Source organism: Vigna radiata, chromosome 3 (assembly GCF_000741045.1).
Source record: "Vigna radiata var. radiata cultivar VC1973A chromosome 3, Vradiata_ver6, whole genome shotgun sequence".
Classification (NCBI taxonomy): domain Eukaryota; kingdom Viridiplantae; phylum Streptophyta; class Magnoliopsida; order Fabales; family Fabaceae; genus Vigna; species Vigna radiata.
This window is the reverse complement of record NC_028353.1, coordinates 4,862,690-4,880,765: the sequence shown is the minus strand read 5'-3', so window position 1 is coordinate 4,880,765 and position 18,076 is coordinate 4,862,690. Positions and strand designations below refer to the sequence as shown.

At 37.6% G+C, this 18,076-nt stretch overlaps 1 protein-coding gene across 14 annotated transcripts in view; it reads left to right on the top strand.

The window, feature by feature from the left end:
• Positions 1-18,076, top strand: part of LOC106757728 (chromodomain-helicase-DNA-binding protein 3) — a 33,695-nt gene that overhangs the window by 11,753 nt on the left and 3,866 nt on the right. For 11 of the 14 annotated variants that reach the window (XM_022779217.1, XM_022779218.1, XM_022779219.1 and 8 more), the window contains 9 exons: positions 7,009-7,158; positions 7,812-8,066; positions 8,196-8,336; positions 11,104-11,415; positions 11,604-11,777; positions 13,344-14,484; positions 14,645-14,826; positions 16,052-16,156; positions 16,823-17,653. In XM_022779217.1, the coding sequence (XP_022634938.1) occupies positions 7,009-7,158; positions 7,812-8,066; positions 8,196-8,336; positions 11,104-11,415; positions 11,604-11,777; positions 13,344-14,484; positions 14,645-14,826; positions 16,052-16,156; positions 16,823-17,653 (3,291 nt within the window). The remainder of the gene's footprint in view (positions 1-7,008; positions 7,159-7,811; positions 8,067-8,195; positions 8,337-11,103; positions 11,416-11,603; positions 11,778-13,343; positions 14,485-14,644; positions 14,827-16,051; positions 16,157-16,822; positions 17,654-18,076) is intronic. The other 3 variants (XM_022779225.1, XM_022779229.1, XM_022779227.1) reach the window with 3 other exon arrangements.

The following is an 18,076-nucleotide window of genomic DNA, read 5'->3' as shown; positions in this document are numbered from 1 at the left end:
TATGAAATAGTAAAAGAGATGAGGGAAAAACTCCCTTATGTGTCTGTGTATACACATAGGGTAATGTATTTATAATAATAAGAGTGTGGGCTAAGCCCAAATACAAATGAACATGTAAATGAAATAAACACAATATCTAACAATATCCAACAAACAACAAATCTTACTGGGAAAGGCCTTAACAATGATTTTGATACCGTATTGAAAAGAGAATGATTTTTATTATTATCAGTCATGACTATTACATTCTCTTTGCACTTATTTGTAACAATCTAATCTTCCGAAAAAAAGGAAATAAGGAAAAAATATACAAAAAAATAAATTAGAAGATTCTATAAATATTTTCTCTAATTAAGAAGATTTTCCTTTAATTAGAACAAGCTACATCTTTTACACTCCTGAAAAGTCTGAAGAATGATAATAGTGCTATATAACTTATTTTAATCTGAACTGGTTTTTTAATTCTCTATAAATGTGCTTGTGGGTGAAATTTGTTAGAAATATTATATTTAGTTTATATTTATCTTTTATCTTTTAGTTAGTTTGTTATTATTTCTTATTTGTATTTTGAGCTTAGTCCATATTTCTTCTATTATAAATAAAGAACCCTATGTGTATTGAACACAAAGGAGTTTTCACTATATTCAACTTGGTATTAGAGCACAAAGGTTTTCTGATCCTTTTCTACTTTGTCTTTGTTGCCGCCGGTGGCCGCCGCCACCGGCGGTCCCCTAAAAGTTTCTTTTTCAACCTGTGCCTTTATACATCAATAGGCAATCTCTGGTTTCTGTCTTGCATCTGTCCGGTGTTGTTGTCCGCCACTACCCGTTGCCGCTCGCCACTAGCCGCCACTTGCCGGCTGTCCACCGTCACCGGCCGTCCACCGTTGCCGGCATCGTCTCCGACCACCGTCGCCGGCCTTCCGCCGCCATCGGCCACCGTCTCCGGCCACTGTCTCCGGCCACCGTTCGCCGTCACCGGCCACCGTCTCCGGCCGTCGTCTTCGACCGTCATCTCCACCACTTGTGCCAACGATGCACCAACACCTAGTCCTACCTCTACTGCTTCCGCTATCTTCTTCTCTAAGGTCTTCAAGGACAGTCGGTGGTTAAAACCAAGAAATTTCAACACTAAAATTATGGGTTGAAACAATTTCACCAACCCTTTGTCAAATCTGTCAGATTTGTTTTTTGGGTGCTTTGATAAATAAGAGCTCATTATGATCTTCCACTTTCACGGTCTGTCATCGGCGCGCCGTCATTTCCGCCGTTCGTCGTGAGGGGGAGTATGTTTCCAGCCAGGTTTGAGGCTTTCAGACTTCACTAGTCAATGATGCCAGTCCTTGCAGTTTTGTCGCTTCTAGCCACTACAGGCCCCATCACTCAGTGATGGCAGTCCCTGTATACAGGCCCCATCAGTCAGTGATGGCAGTCCCTGTATACAGGCCCCATCAGTCAGTGATGGCAGTCCCTGTATACAGGCCCCATCAGTCAGTGATGGCAGTCCCTGTAGTTTTGATGCAAGCCCCATCCTTACTTGATGGCAATCCAATCCCTGGAGTTTGTCATTGTTCTCCTTTGTCAAAGTCGTCCTACTTGAAGTTTCATTGTGCTATTTGAAGTTTCGCAGTTGTCCATCACAGTCCATAAATTGCTCGTCGACATGTGATTGCACATTTGCTTGTCTCACACTCTTGAAGAAAAATTACATATTTCAAATTGAGTTTATGTATTCCAAGCTTGGTCCATACAATCTGTATTCTCCAACTTGAGGGGGAGTGTTAGAGATATTATATTTAATTTATATTTATCTTTTATCTTTTAGTTAGTTTGTTATTATTTCTTATTTGTATTTTGGGCTTAGTCCATATTTCTTCTATTATAAATAAAGAACCCTATGTGTGTATTGAACACAAAGGAGTTTTCACTATATTCAACTAAATTGAATGGGATAGCATAGTTTTGTAACCTGCAAAATGTGGAACTATCATCGGCTTGGAGTAATGATTGGTTACCATGTGAATGAAATAAAGAAAACAATGGTTGTTTTATGATGAGGCCTAGACAATGAATGGGCTTCCTTAGTCTCTATCCCATGAAGGTACCAAGACACGATGGGAAAAAGTATACGTCAGAAAAAGAATCCAAGGGCTGAGAGTTGGCAGGTAGTTAGAGGATAGAGAAATCAGGAGTGGAATAAAGAGATTTTATTTGTATTAAGTTTTTGCGGAATGTTGGGGGAGGATGGGATTTTGGTTGAGGGAGGAGAGGAACCATTTTTGTGTTGCTCTAGAGAGGAGCGTAGCTCTGGGTGGGATTTGTTATCCTTCTATTTCCTGTTTTTGTTAACAGAATAATACATACATTAGTGTTCATTTCCTTCCTTTCTTTTTCTTCTAAGCTTTTAAGGTGTGGTTATATCATTCGGTCTGACCTGTCAGATCGCTTTTTGCTGGTGAATGCCACCAAAGAAAAAGGGCAAGTGAAAATAGGGGAACCGAAAAATATAGTAGCCATGGATGCTAGGTAGAGCTTGTTGAGGGAGAGTTGGAACGAATGGGAGCTGTCATGGAGGAGATATGATTCCAAGCAATTCAAAACCAATCAACGATAGAGACAATGCGTAAAGAGGTTGCGATAAACCAATTGAAGTTAGTGGAATTGATGATTTGTAGCTGGGAGAAAATCCCTCATGTGGACGGATAGAACTCTATTAGGCCTAAGAAGGAGTCATCTAGTGGTGGAAGTGGCTTGAAGTCCTTAGAAGGAGAGGCGTTGAATTGCCTCAAACTCTTAATTTGAAGGAAGGGTACATTACATGAATTGCCTTTGTTTATTTTGGTTGACAGTGGAGCTTTGCATAACTTTATTTTGAGAAGATTGGATGAGGCAATGGGTTGGCAGTGGGAGATCACTAAGAGTATGCGAATATTGATGTGAGATGGGCACAAGTCAGAAACGTCGGGAGTGTGTTGCAAAATTAAAATTGAAATAAAAGGTTCTGATTTTATGGTAGATGCCTATGTGTTTGACTTATAGGACATTAATATGATTTTGGGCATGTCATGGTTTGTTTCTTTGGGCGAAATGGTTGTTGATTGGAAAAAACAAACCATGAAGATAGAAACATCTCAAGGAACCAAAATTTTAAAAGGAGTACCTCGAGGAGAACTATTATTTGTGTCTCTTTGTGGTATGTTGGGAGAGAATCAAGGTTCAACAAAGACGAAACTTACAGTAAACAAACTGAAGGCATTAGTGAAAGTTTTGACGTGTTATGAGAATGTCTGTCAAAAACTGATTAATGTAAGGCCCTATCGTTGTCCTTATTGTTAAGAAGTGAACTTTAAGCCTAACTCAACCTCATAAAACTGACTTGTAAGGTTAAGTTTGCATTCATTTATATACCATAAATTGGTCTTATCTCTAGTCAATATAAGACTTCCAATACTTTCATGCCGAGGTATATACATCTCGAGCATAAGACTAGACATTAATGGGTGGTTTGATAGCGGCCCAATAACAAGTGGAACAATATGTCCAACAACATAAATCTCGCTAGGATATTCTCTAGGTTGGCTCTGATACCATGTTAAGAAGTGGACTTTATAAGCCTAACTCAACCTTACATAACCAGCTTGTAAGGTGAGGTTTGCATCCACTTATATTCCATAAATTGACCTTATCTCTAGTCGATGTGGGACTTCCAACACTTATCATCACAAAAATGAGATTGAAACGTAGGTTTGAGAGTTGATGGAGTATGGGAACATTCGGTATAGTCAGAGTGCATATTCAATCCTGGTGATCCTGATGAAGATGAACAACCAATGGAGAATGTGTGTGGATTACAAAGCCTTGAATAAAGCTACAATCCCTGATAAATTTCCCATGCCAGTTATTGAAGAATTATTGGACGAGCTACATGGAGTAAAGCACTTCTCTAAGCTGAATTTGAAATTTGGGTATCATAAGGCGTGTATGAAAGTTGATGATATTCCCAAAATCGCATTTAGGACCTATGAAGGACATTATGAATATCTCGTAATGCCCTTCGGGCTGATGAACGCTCCTTCTATGCTTCAATCCCTATTGAATGAAGTGTTTAGATCTTGTCTGTGAATCAGAGTATTGGTATTGTTTGATGACATACTCATATAGCAAGGGATGGGAGGAACATATGCAACTTTTGACTACTGTTTTGGGAATACTGATGCAACATCAATTATTTGCTAATAAAGAGAAATGCAAGTTTGGATTGGAAAGTGTTGAATATCTCAGGCATGTGATTTCAAATGAAGGGGTATTAGTCAATCCTTCCAAAATTTGTAGTGTGCTTGATTGGCCTGTACCAAAAAAATGTGAAAGGAGCGTGGGTTCTTAGGCCTCACAGGGTATTATCAAAAGTTTATCACAAATTATGAGAAAATTGCAAAGGCCCTCATGGAATTAACAAAGAAGGACGGTTTCCTATGGATTGAAAGTGCCAAAAGAGCATGTGAAGAGTAGAAGAAAAAAATTACAACTGCTTTGGTATTAAGGCTACCAAATTTTGAGAAAGGATTTGAATTAGAATGTGACGCATCCGAGACTGGAATCAGAGCCATCCTAATGCAAAATTGCCAACCAATGGCTTACTATAGCAAAGTCTCGGTGTCAAGAAACTTATCTAAGTCTGCCTATGAGAAGGAATTAATGGAAGTTGCTTTAGCTATCCAATATTGGAGGCCTTACTTGTTGGGAGGACATTTAAGGTATTTTTCGATCAAAAGAGCTTGAAACAACTACTTTATAGCAAAGGATAACTACTGGGGATCAACAAAATTGGGTGGCTAAATTATTAAGGTACAATTTTGAGATTATTTATAAACCAGGACAAGAGAACAAAGGTGCATATGCTCTCTCGAGGAGCGAAGAAGGATGGGAATTAAATAGTATGATTTATATTCCTGTTTAGTTGGATTATCAGGCTTTAATAGCCGAGGTGCATGACAATGTTAAATGGAAAAAAATAATCACGAAGTCACAAAGGGGAACAAAAGCGTATCTTGGATTTACGTACAAGCAAGGAGTGCTATTATATAAGGACCCATTAGTCATTGCTTGAAAGTCCTCATGGATTCCTAAGTTATTAGAGGAGTTCCATGCAACCCCACAAGCAGGATACTCAGGGTTTTATAGAACCTATAGGCATGTGGTGGCCAACTTATATTGGAGGGCAATGAAACGTGATGTATTGAAGTTTGTTTGATCTTGTGATACATGCCAAGGCCAGAAATATATGACGACATCTCGCAGAGGATTGTTGCATCCACTTCCAATTTCAGAAAGAATTTGGGAGGACATTAAGTTTGATTTCATAACTGACTTACCTAGGTCAAGAATGTTTAAAGCGATTATGGTAGTTGTGGACAGATTAACAAAGTACAACCATTTTGTGCCTCTAAAACACCCTTATACAGATAGGGGGATAGCAGAAAGTTTTGTAAGAGAGGTGGTGAGATTCCATGGCCTTCCAAATTCTATTGTAAGTGATAGGGATTCAATATTTATGAGTGGGTTTTGGAAAGAATTTTTCAGGATGCAAGGAACGACATTGCAAATGAGTACCGCGTACGATCCCCGGTCAAATGGCCAAACTGAGGTAATTTATCGATATCTGGAAACATACGTTGTTTAATAACTGACCAACCAAAAGGGTGGGCTTTATGGCTTCCTTGGGCAGCGTATTGGTTCAACACGACATATCATGAGTCAACAAGTACTACCCCATTTGAAGTGGTGTACGGATGGAAGAAAGCCGCCCCTAATTGGGCGGAGTGTGCCAGAGGAAGTAACAGTGGAAGCAGTGTAGAGGGAGTTAGTGGATCGAGATGACGCTCTAAAGCAACTAATGAATCACTTGTCGAGAGCTCAAGGCAGAATGAAGACACAAACTTATAAAAACCAAACAGATAGCAACTTTGATATAGGAAAATGCCCAAAATTGAGTGCTAGGTATTATGGTCCTTTTGAAATTCTGGAAAGGATAGGTGAGGTTGCTTATTGTTTAAAGTTGCCTCCATCCTCAAGGATACATTCTGTGTTTCATGTGTCCCTTCTCAAGAAAGCGATGGGGAACTAGAAGACATTGGAAGAATTACCCACTGGTTTAGAGGATGAGGGTGCTGGAATAATTGAACCATCTGTTGGAAGGGGAAGACGGCAGAGGAGGCTACATGGGAAGATGAAGTTTCAATTAGAAGTCAATTTCCAGAACTGAGTCTTGAGGACAAGACAATTCTTCAAGAGGAGGGTAATGATGAGGCCCGGAAAATGAGTGGGCTTACTCAATCTCTAGCCCTCGAAGGTACCAAGACACGGTGGGGAAAAGTATACGTGAGAAAGAAGAATCCAAGGGCTGAGTTGGCAGGTAGTTAGAGGAGAGAGAAATCAGGAGGGGAATAGAGAGATTCTATTTGTATTCAGTTTTTGTTGAACGTTGGGAGAGGAGTTGGGGAGGACGGGCTTTTGGTTAAGAGAGTAGAGGAACCTTTGTGTTGCTCTAGAGAGGTAGCTCTGGGTGGGATTTGTTATCCTGCTATTTCCTGTTTTTGTTAACAGAATAATACATACATCAGTATTCATTTCCTTCCTTTCATCTTCTTCTAAGCTTTTAAGGTGTGGTTCTGTATCATTTTACACGACAGCTATGTATGTCCATAGTCAAATGGTAGGGATGGTAAAGTGTTATATTGTAAAATTGTTATTTTCACTTGTTTGAGATTGTTGCTTCCTGGTGCTATTTGAGATTGTTGCATCAGATAAATCACAAGTCAAGTTGGAAAACACATGTAATTGGAGATTCGAGTAATTTATGATTAGAATTAAACCTATGATGGAGACGATACTTCTGATACAAAAAGCAAAATCTCGACTTTTATTATCCAATTGACTGTCTTTATGAAACATGTCCTAAATTTATGCTAAAAGTATGTTTCTTTAATGAGCAGTTTGTTTGACACTGCAGGAGACAAAAGCTTTTATTGTCGAATTGTCAGTGTTGCCGTTTGGAGATTCACCAGGACTTTATAACCAGTATTTGAGTTATGTGAACAAGCTTCGCATGTGTTGGTACAAAGGTCAAAATGCTCTTATTGTAGATGATCAAATTGACCAGGTCAATTTCTTCTCCATATACTCTAGTTTTGTTGTTATATAGTGACTTCATGTCTTAGCTGTTCGAATTCGTCTTTATTAAATGAAATTTATCGTGTTTGTAGTACTTCATTTAAATAACATGAATCCGAAAAGCTATGTGAGTCAGTCTTTTAGGGTCTGTTTTAGTTGAGAAAATGTTTTCTATTTTCACAAGTAATTGTAAAAATGCTACCTTGTTTTATATTTGTATAAGAAATGATGAAAACAATGATTTTTGTCAAGAAAATGGAAACACAAGGAACAAACATCTGTGGAAGATAAGGACATGTGATCTGTAGTTTGCATAAAATTTAGTATGCTTCCTTGGGTTTGAATATATTCTGTATGATATGTGCACAAATATAGGATATTAAAATGGACAAGCACAATCCAGGGGGAGGGGGAGGAAAAAAGAATTCATATTCACTCATCAACCAAACATGATGGCTATTATTGCTTTGGTGCATGCTTATAGTGAAAACGGTGTCAGAAAATTGCAATGTTGAGGAGAAGACCTTTTATAAGTATAATATTGCATTTATTTTCAAATGTCTAAGAAGTGTGTAGGTTGCAATAACATTATTATGCATATTATTAGAATGCCTGATTTTCATTGTTAAACTACATTTGCAGGAGCGCATTATAAAAGTGATTTTGTTTGTATTATCTTTGAATTGCAATAGCCAGAGGCCTTTTCTCATCATCTCAACTTCTACTGCCCTCTCTGTATGGGAAACAGAGTTCTTACATTTGGCACCATCTGCCAATCTCGTAGTTTACAAGGGAAATAGAGATGTACGGAGTGGCATCAGGGCATTAGAGTTTTTTAGTGAAGAAAATGATATATTATTTCAAATACTGTTGTCATCTTCTGATATTGTTGTTGAGGTATTTTCTTAAATCTGAAGTTTCATCTGATAAGTGACTTCAGAAACAATTTTGAATTCTATGATAAGTTTGAAAGTATAAACTATTAATTTTCTTTTTGTGCTCATTATTTTTTAATTTGATATACAGGACTTACATGAACTAAGATGCATTACATGGGAAGCGATAATAATTGATGAATGCCAGCAACCCAGAATTTTAGGACACTTGGACCATATCAAGATTTTAAAAACTGAAATGAAGCTCCTTCTTGTTAGTGGACAAATAAAGGTAAATTGATAGAACACCCATAATTACAGAAAGATCCAAGACATGTTGTTGAGGATTCTGTTATACTGTCAATGTCGCAGGGATACAACACCAGATGTTTCAAACAGACAGGTCTTTCGAGAGGACCTAAACTCTCCCACCCCTTTTCCTCCTAAACTCCAAAAAACTGAAACTAACAACGACACACAGACTACTTATAATAGTCTGTTTTACAAGGTTACAACCGGAGGAGGTTATGCTTTCTGCTTCTAACCAGCTTGGTAACACAGCTTAGCAACACAGTTTGACAATATGGCTCAGCAACAAAGCTTGGCAACACACAGATATAATATTAACTCGCTGTAGGTTATAACTGCCTCCTTTATTTATTTCTCCCGGTATAGAATTAGCCATTGAACTTATTAATATCCCGTCCTTGAAGTTTCACCTTGTTCTTAAGGTGAAAGTCTAGAAATTTTGTGATGATGACTTCTACAGATTCCCAGTTATTTTCACTCTCGAGAAGTTGTTGCCATTTTAGTAAGACTTCCATTTCACCAGCTCCGTTATTACTTATCCAACAACTTTTCTGGAGTAACTTCCAGCATATATTTTTCAGATAGCATAGGGGATAAAGGTTGAGGGGAGGGCACTGAACTCATGGCTGGTTTGAGTAAAGACACCTAAAGACAGGGTGGATGCGGCTGTGTTCTGGTAGGAGTAATTTGTAAGCAACCTTCCCGACTTGTTCCACTACTTGATAAGGTCCATAATAGCGTGGACTTAATTTTTCATTTGGTTTTCGTGCCAGGGATTTAAATCTATATGGTTGAATCCTTAAGAAAACCCAATCACCTTCATTATAAACCACATCCCTCCTATGTTTGTTAGCTTGAAGCTTATTTATCTCTTGGGCTTTGTGCAAATTCTCTTTCAACTCTTTGAAGATCTCATCCCTTGCTGCCTGCATTTGATTAACACTTTCCACCTTGGATGGGATTGTCGTGCCTTTCAAAATGAGAGGAGGATCACATCCATATAAAGCCTTGAATGGTGTCATATGGGAACTGGTGCTGTAGTTGGTGTTGAACCAAAACTTAGCCCAAGGTAGCCAGGTGGGCCACTGTTTTAGTTGAGGGCCTGTCATGCACCTTAAATAGGTCACGAGACAGCGATTCATAGCCTCCATTTGGCCATTTGATTGTGGGGGATAAGCCATGCTGTACTTCAGTTTAGTGCCTTGTTTGAAAATGTGCTTCCAAAATTGACTCAGAAAAACCCTGTCTCTACCTCAAGCAATGGATGAAGGAAATCCATCTAACAACTTCCTTTACAAAATGTTGAGCCACCTCTATTGGGTTATATTTCTCATCACATCTAAAACATAACCTTTTTTCTTTTTTATTTTGTCTTGCATTTCTTCATCCATCAATCGATGAAAAGTTGACCCTCTATTTCGCTGTGAACCCTGGTTTCTTCCCCCTGAATTTTTTATTCCTCTCATTTCTTCTTTTCCCTTTTCCCTTATAGGCATTTGAGAATTTCCCTCTTTTGCAAAACTTCTAGTCAGCCAACTTGATTTGGATACTGTCACAACCTTAGTTTCCATAGAACTTTTTCCTCTAGATAAAGCTTTAATTTTATCTTCCACCACTTGGGTTGTCATCTTCAGGTCAGCCAGTTTTGAGGGTTTATACAGCTTGACTTCAGGCTTGATCTCATCCTGTAACCCGTTCAAGAATATCCCAATCAGATAATCTTTATCAATTCCTTTTAACAAACCCACATATTGCTCAAGTTGTACCACAATCTTCGATGTTTCCTGTTTGTTTAATGCCAACAACACTTTGAAGGGATTTCTCAACATATTTGGTTGAAACCGTTGCACTACTGTTGTCTTGAAAGATTCCCAAGTGAGATATGGGTTGCAAGATTCCCACCATTGATAGCAGTTCAGAGCCTTTCCTTCCAAAGCCACCAACACTGCCTGCATTTTTTCAATTTCCGAGACTTCTTGCAGACGAAAATATCTGTCCAATCTATTTGTCCAGCCAAAGGCATCTTCTCTTGCAAATAGTGGGATGTCAAGTTTACACCACCTTGAACATCCTTGCGTCCTCCAGTATTCCTCCTTTTCTCCAGATTTGTGGGTTGAAAACTCATTTTCATTTGACCCAGATGTTGCATTGCATGTTATCTTTTCCATCGCCCCTGATAACCCACTGATTAAATTTTCCATTCGCAGCATATGTTCACTCTGCTCCTTATCCGTGTTTTCTCTATCATGCACTAATTCTTGAAAACAAGCGTTCCAAGGTTTCTAATCTTGAACCCATTCTGGTTTTAACCATAAGCACCAATGCTGCTACCACAGGGCCAAGAAGGTAGCTCTGAATACAAGTTGATAGAACACCCAAAGTTACAAAAAGATCTAAGATAGGTTCTTGGGATCATGTTATTTAGGATTTTGTTATACTGCTAATGTGGCAGGGATACAACACCATATGTTTCAAACGGTCTTCCGAGAGGACCTAAACTCTCCCACCCCTTTTCCTCCTAAACTCCAAAAAACTGAAACTAACAACAGCCTACACAGAGGTTACAACTGTAAGAGGTTATGCTTTTTGCTTCTGATCAGCTCGGCAATACACCAATAGAATATTACACGCCTTAGGAGCTTATAGCTGCCTTCTTTATTTATAGAATTTGCCACTGAACCTTTCATAAACTAATTATGTTTGATATTTAAATTTTCCAGCCTATTAACTTTTATGTGATGTATTTTCAGGAAGATCGACATGATTATATCAAACTGCTTTCATTCCTCAAGTCTGCACATCATGAACCAAGTATTGCTCCAATAGAAATTTCTTTCAGTGCTAGCATTTCCAATTTGAAGAGCCAATTGGAAAAATATGTTGTATTCAAATGCAAATCTGGCTCTACTAGGTTTGTAGAGTATTGGGTTCCTGCCTGCCTTTCTCATTTGCAGCTTGAACAGTATTGTTCAATGCTGCTTTCAAACTTAATTTTGTTATGCTCAGGCCAGAAGTCCGATGTAGTTGGTGCGCTCCATGAGCTTATTATCTCAACAAGGAAGGTAGACACGAAAAGAAACACAATTTCAAATAAGCTAAAATCTCATGTATCACATTTTTTTTTTCCATTAGCTTGTAGTTCCAACATTCCTTTCTTCATATTACTTCAAATTTTATAAAAGCTATATCACTAAATGCATTGTTAATGCAACGATACGATCATAGTTACATATGTGAATTGATTTTATAGTGCTGTAACCACCCTTATCTCCTGGAGCCAGCACTGCATAATTCTGTTGCTAAGGGTCTACCTGTTGAAGAACATTTAGATATTGGTATAAAAGCAAGCGGAAAACTCCTACTTCTTGAAAAAATCCTTTTGGAAGCAAAAAGTCGTGGGTTAAGGGTGTTAATATTATTCCAGGTAGTCATCTATTCAAATTTATTGTTTGTTCATCATTTGAAATATTATTGTGAGTTCATTGACTTGTTATATTGACAAAGCTCTAATGCTGAATTCTTGATTGTAATATTGGGCATGTTTCCTCGATGATGATACTCATCTACCTACTAATATTTTGCTTATAGTGCAAAATTATGGGATGATCTGATAATTCAGATATTGCTTGCTATTACATTGTTGTTTTAATCAGTTAATGTAGGAGGTCATATTATTATCATCATCACCATCATCTTAATATCATATACTTATTCTATACATTTTAACTTATAGAGTACTTTTTATTTTTTTTTATTTTTTTCATTATTGTTTATGATTGTTGTTGTGGTTGGAATTTATATGAGCAGTAGCCCAGTTAGCAAATCTGTCTTTCAACTGAAAGTAGAGAATAAGGTCAAATTTCCCCTCTTACACAATATAAAGAGAGCATTGAGTTTTTTGTTGCTCTTTGACCAGGATATGTCTAGTTTCACTTGTAACTAGCAATAAGTTCCCTTACATAGCATACCTTGGGTATTGTTGCAACTAGGGTGCCCTTCCAAATATTGTGGTATTGATAGGTTTCTGAATATGAAACCTATCTAACTTCAAGCACACACACACACACTCAGACAAGAACTTAAATGGCAAAAAGAATGAGTTTCTGTATTGTTATTCAACCAATGTACATGAATAGCAAGCCTAATCCCCCTCCACAGGACAATGTTCCTGTCTTTACAAAGAATTCAAATCCCAACCCAAACAAAAGTACAGAAGCTCTATTTATATGAGCTTATCCCCGCCCCTCCTAACTGTTAAAACAGTTAGGCTTCTAACTAACTTCCCAGCTCCCCTCCTAACTCTTCTTTCTCCTTTCATAAACCTTCCAAACTCTATCATTACCTGCCACCCTATCATCAACCTTGTCCTCAAGGTTGAAGTCTGGAAACTCCTACATCTTCCCAGGTAGCCCCCTCTTTTCCTCCCTGCTGCCATTCGATTAGCACCTGCTATATGGTTTCTTCTCCTTGTACTTTCTGTCGCCGGTCCAGGATTCGAAGAGGCCAAAATATTGGCCCTTCAGCTTGCAAATCTTCAGGTAATTCTTTCTCTACCTGCTTCGTGCCTACTGTCGCCTTCAATTGTGAGACGTGGAAAACAGGATGTATTCAAAATAAAGTATCTTATGTGTATTTTCTACACAAAAGAGATTAATTCCATGCACAGTTTTTCACTATATTAATAGTTTTAACTACTGTGTCTATGGTTTAGAAATACGAGAATTGGTGTGTCAATATAGCATACTTGTTGACTTACTCTTGAATATTACATTAGTCTCTCTTCATATACATTCTACCTTGTGAATAGATGAATTTTTTGTTTTTTTAGTTATTATTTGTACTGCATGTCTAGGGTTTAGAAATACGAGAATTGCTGCTCCCATTAAAACAAAGGTATATCATATTGTGGTTGTTAATTGTAGTGGTTGTAACCTGTTTGTTTAAGATTCTTGAGGATTCAATTAGCTCTTTTCATTTCGAAAAACTACAGTCATCTTGTGGTTCTGGATCGATTGGAGATATTTTGGATGATGTTCTCTGTCAGAGATTTGGTTTAGATTGCTATGTGCGATATGATAGAGCTTATACCCCTAAAACAAAGGAAGCTGCTTTAGACACATTTAATGATCGAGACAGTGGTAAATTTGTCTTCTTGATGGAAAACCGTGCTTGTCTCCCTAGTGTTAAGCTTTCTTCAGTGGACATTGTTATATTGTTTGACAGTGATTTTGACCCTCAAAATGACCTAAGAGGTTTGCAAAGGATGTCTATCAGCACACAGTTGAAACAATTAACCGTTCTCAGATTGTACTCATATTACACTGTTGAAGAAAGGATTTTAATGCTTGCAAAGGAGGGTATATCTCTTGACAGTAACGTGCGGTTGATTAGTCATAGTATTTCTCACACTCTTCTAAAATGGGGCACCTCTCATCTGTTTAATAAGCTGGATGATTTACATGCCAGTGTAACTGCTGTTTCTACTCCAGACATTGCAGATCAAACTCTTCTGCATGATGTACTCTGTGAATTATCATCCCAATTGGTTTGTGATGCTGACGATATTGATTGTCATGAATGGTCATTCATATCAACAATACAGCAGAATGGAGGGGAATATTCGAGGAACATTTTATTGCTTGGAGAAAGAATAATGAAGGAACTGGGCAGTGAGCCAAGTTCTTTTTCCTGGAGTGATCTTGAAGGAAAGTATCCTCAATGGAAATTTTTGTCTGTTTCGTCTCAGAGGATGAGGAGTAGGGTCAAACATTCCGATTACATAATAAATGAATCTGAATGTAAAGATCATACAATTATGGGAAAGAGGTCAGCATCAAATGCTTCCAAGAAGAGTAAAGTGTCCAAGGATAATTTTGATCATAATTTGAGGAAGCTGGCCAAGGATAAAGTTGAGCCAAAGAGGAGGAAAGTGTCAAAAGACATTGTTGAAACAGAGGGGAGGGAACCGTCAAATCATGCCATTGGTCCTAAGACTAGGAAGGGGTTCAATGGTATTGTTAATTCTGGTGGCAGGAAAATGTCCAAGAAAATTCTTGATTCCAAATATCGGAAACCAAGATTGAGGAACAAGAAGAATTCAAGTGTTTCCAATAGTACTAGTAAATCAAATGGTATGACTAATTTTTTTCTTCCACTTTTATAATTTATTCCTTCAACCAACTCTTTACTTGCAAACCATTAGTTTTATTCATGGCGGAGCTATTTTCTTAGGGTGTGGTGGGAATGTTCTAAAAGGTACTTGCTATTGCTAATTTATTTTCATGCCCTCAGGTACAGATGGTTTGTCTAGTGTACTTGGTTCCTCAGGGCGTCCTTTGGCCAATGAAACTACGGGAGAAACTACTACAAACATGCAACTTTCAGAGAAAAGGAAACTTCTTGATGGACCAAATAGTATCAAATTCTTGCCAAAGTCGGATATTTCAGGTCTTTGTGAAATTCTACATTTTCCGGTAGGGTCTCAATACTTAACCATCCTTTGCTTAAATATGCATTCTTTTTATTAAAACTTTAGCAACACCTTCAGGTGGGGGTCATGACTCCCCATGGTGGTGCAAGCATACTCTCTCAGGAGTCCTGGTTCAAACTTTCAATGATACTACATTGAATCACCCTAAATCAGTTTCAGGCCTTTCTTCTTTCCAAAGTATTAGAGAGGAACTGGCACAAGTTCCCCCCAAAACCAAACGATTTTCTGACCAATGTGAGACATCTTAACATCCACCTTCATCCATAGGATTGAATATTTAAAGTCTGCAGTGGCTTAAAGTCAAGACTGGAGCAAGTATAAAACTATATTAGAAATGAATGAGGCACAACTTAACACCCAAAGCTAGCCGAGGTTAAAGGATCACCCAAGTCTTATGAAGAGGGATTTAATCTATTTCAAGCTGATGTGGGATATCTTGATGAAAACCTTCTAAAAGATGAATCACTACCTATAGTTATCAGGTTTACAATAATCTTGGGTATATGGTAAATGTTCAAGTGTGTTGTACACTATTAATGCAAGTATGTGGTACATAAGGCGTATATATATTCTGTGTGAAATGGGTTTGTTGCAGATTTTTATACTTTGCCTTAGGTTTCTTTTTGTTGCATTCTCAAAGCCATTAAATTTTAATAAGAAAACTACAATAATGCTATGAAAAAAGGGAAGATTTATCATTTTAGTTTACCACCATCATCTACAACACTGTTGTTCCATTGGGTGATGGTGGCTACATGAATCACATGATGCCATTTGGCTCAGTTAAATATGAAATCCTTTGACATATTATTCACTAAACGTTTCCCTTTGACAACTTCTTCCAATGACCTTTGTTGTCTCTCTCTCCCCCTTTTCACAGGACTAAAATAACCATGCAATCTAGTCCCCTCCCTGGTGTTTCTATTGACCTTTTTTATATCTGTTGAACTAATTTTCTGCATCTTTTCCTGAATTAGTGTTGCACCAATATCTGCTTATATATAATCATTTCATACCGTCTCCTTTCTTGTGTGGCCACATAAACATCTGATCTGGGCATTTTCATTATGCTATTCTCATTTCTCTTTTGGTCCCAATGTAGTTGAACTAGTATAGCTGGGTGATTAACAATATGATAAAACCAGCTTTTGAGCTTTGTAGGTTCTTTGTTGAACGTAATTGACCTTGATGTTTTTGTTCATGTGTAGAAAAATGTCAAGGTTGTTGCCCAGAGGATTCTTGAGCATATATTCAAACAGTACAATGTTAATTTCCAAGAAGTTTCTACTGTACAGGCTTTTGAAATATCTGTGGTTAGTATTTACTCTGAATTTTTATATAAAAAACATTAGTAGCTAGTCATTTCAATTATGGACAAACCATTGTGCATCTTTCGAGAAAGAAAGGAGCTACTAGAACTGATATTTTTTTCTTTTAAATTCTGCAAATAATTTGAATTCTTACTACCTTGTCCGTGTTTCTTGGTTTAAGCTCCCCGGTTGTTCATAATGCATGTCTGTCCCAAACTAGATATGGCTAGCAACAGTTAGTTCTTTGAGAATTCTTTTTAGCTTATGCATTTTGTACCATATTTTCTACACCTGTTATGAATTTTGGGAAACTGCTGGAAAGTTGTGTGAATTTTTACGAATGTATTGACTGCTAAATTATGGTAATTTTTTCGGTAGGGCACAGCTTCCTTAAAAAGAAAATTAAGAATTCCAGCAATCTCAAAATAAGCTGAGAATTCTCCATTCATTTTCTCTTTTTCTGTCTCAAATCAGTGTATGGTTGGTAAAAAATCATGTTTGAGTTCAAATTGCCAACTGCCCCATATATGTTGCGAAAGGTGTTTTGGGTTGCTCATTTTTGCTTGCAGCTGTTTGTGACTACTCCTTGTTTGGAGAAAACTTTGTCAAACAAATATTACTAGTCATTAAGCATTATATCATAGTTGTGTGATGAAACTTGTATCTCAGTGTTGGCTAGCAGCTTCTTTGTTGAAACATGACATTGATAAGAAGGTTTCACTCACTCTAGCAAAACTGTACTTGAATTTCAATTGCAATGAAGAGGAAGCCACCAATGTCTACGCAGAACTTTGGAAACATGCAAAGACAATTTCTAATTATATACAAAATGGACTGTGTGTTGAGAGTATAAATGGTGCTTCAGAAACTAACATGCCCGAGCTGAATGATTTGACCGAGGTGAAGCAGAAGGATTTTCTGGATACTTGTGTTACAAAACTCGTGAAATCTGTCACAAAAGAACATGATCTTCAAACGAAAACTCCCACAACAGTGGTTTCATGTGACCAGACTTCTACTTATGAAATTTGTTCATTTGCAAAGACACCCGCTAGTTTTCCTGTGAAAGCAATTGCTCTCTCCTCGGAGTTAGGCTCAGAAAATGACGTCATGGAATCTACACCCTTAATAACTTCAGAAGATTCAGCTCTTGAGCACGGGGGCAATGATGTCAACCCTCATACTGATTATTTGGAAAAACAGAGTCCTATTAGAAGTACAGATATTACACAATCTGATGGCAAAGTTTGTGAAGATCCTCAAATTTTAGAGAATGAATTGGTTGCTATTGAGAATTTTATGAATATGCCTACTCATTCTTTGCAGCTTGACAGTGTTGATGCAAATGCTGTAACTTCTATTGGTTCTGCTGTTCCTGAGGCCAGACAGTGGGGCAGTGTATTGAGTCCTGTATGTGATGAGTCAACTGGACTGAAGTTTGCTGAGACAACCTTTCCAAATATCCAACCATCGGATGCTAATTTGTGGTCGTTGCCTCTGGTTAGTAGTTTTTGTAGAGGAAGCCCTTTGGTGTTGTTTTTCAAGTTTTTATTGATAATCTGTGTTTTAGAAACAAAACAACATGGTCATTTCCTGTGTTGCCTTGTGAGCATGACAACAAACTTAAAAATCTTTATGTACACCACTTTGGCGGTTAAGTTTTTAATTCGTTCTTCTAGATGATCCTAGTTTCTAGACAAACATTTTTTTAGAACAATCCAGGCTTTCCTTTTTCTTCCGTTTTCATTTACATTTCTATTGGATAATTATGTTGAGCTTGTGGTTTAACTACATGTTTAGCGTAATGGTTTTGAGCAAAGGTGATATAGCTTTTTTAGTTATTATTTAGTAATGTAAAAGTGTTAAGAAATTGACTTTAAGTTTAATTCAACCTCAAAATCGGTTTGTAAGGTGATGTTTAAC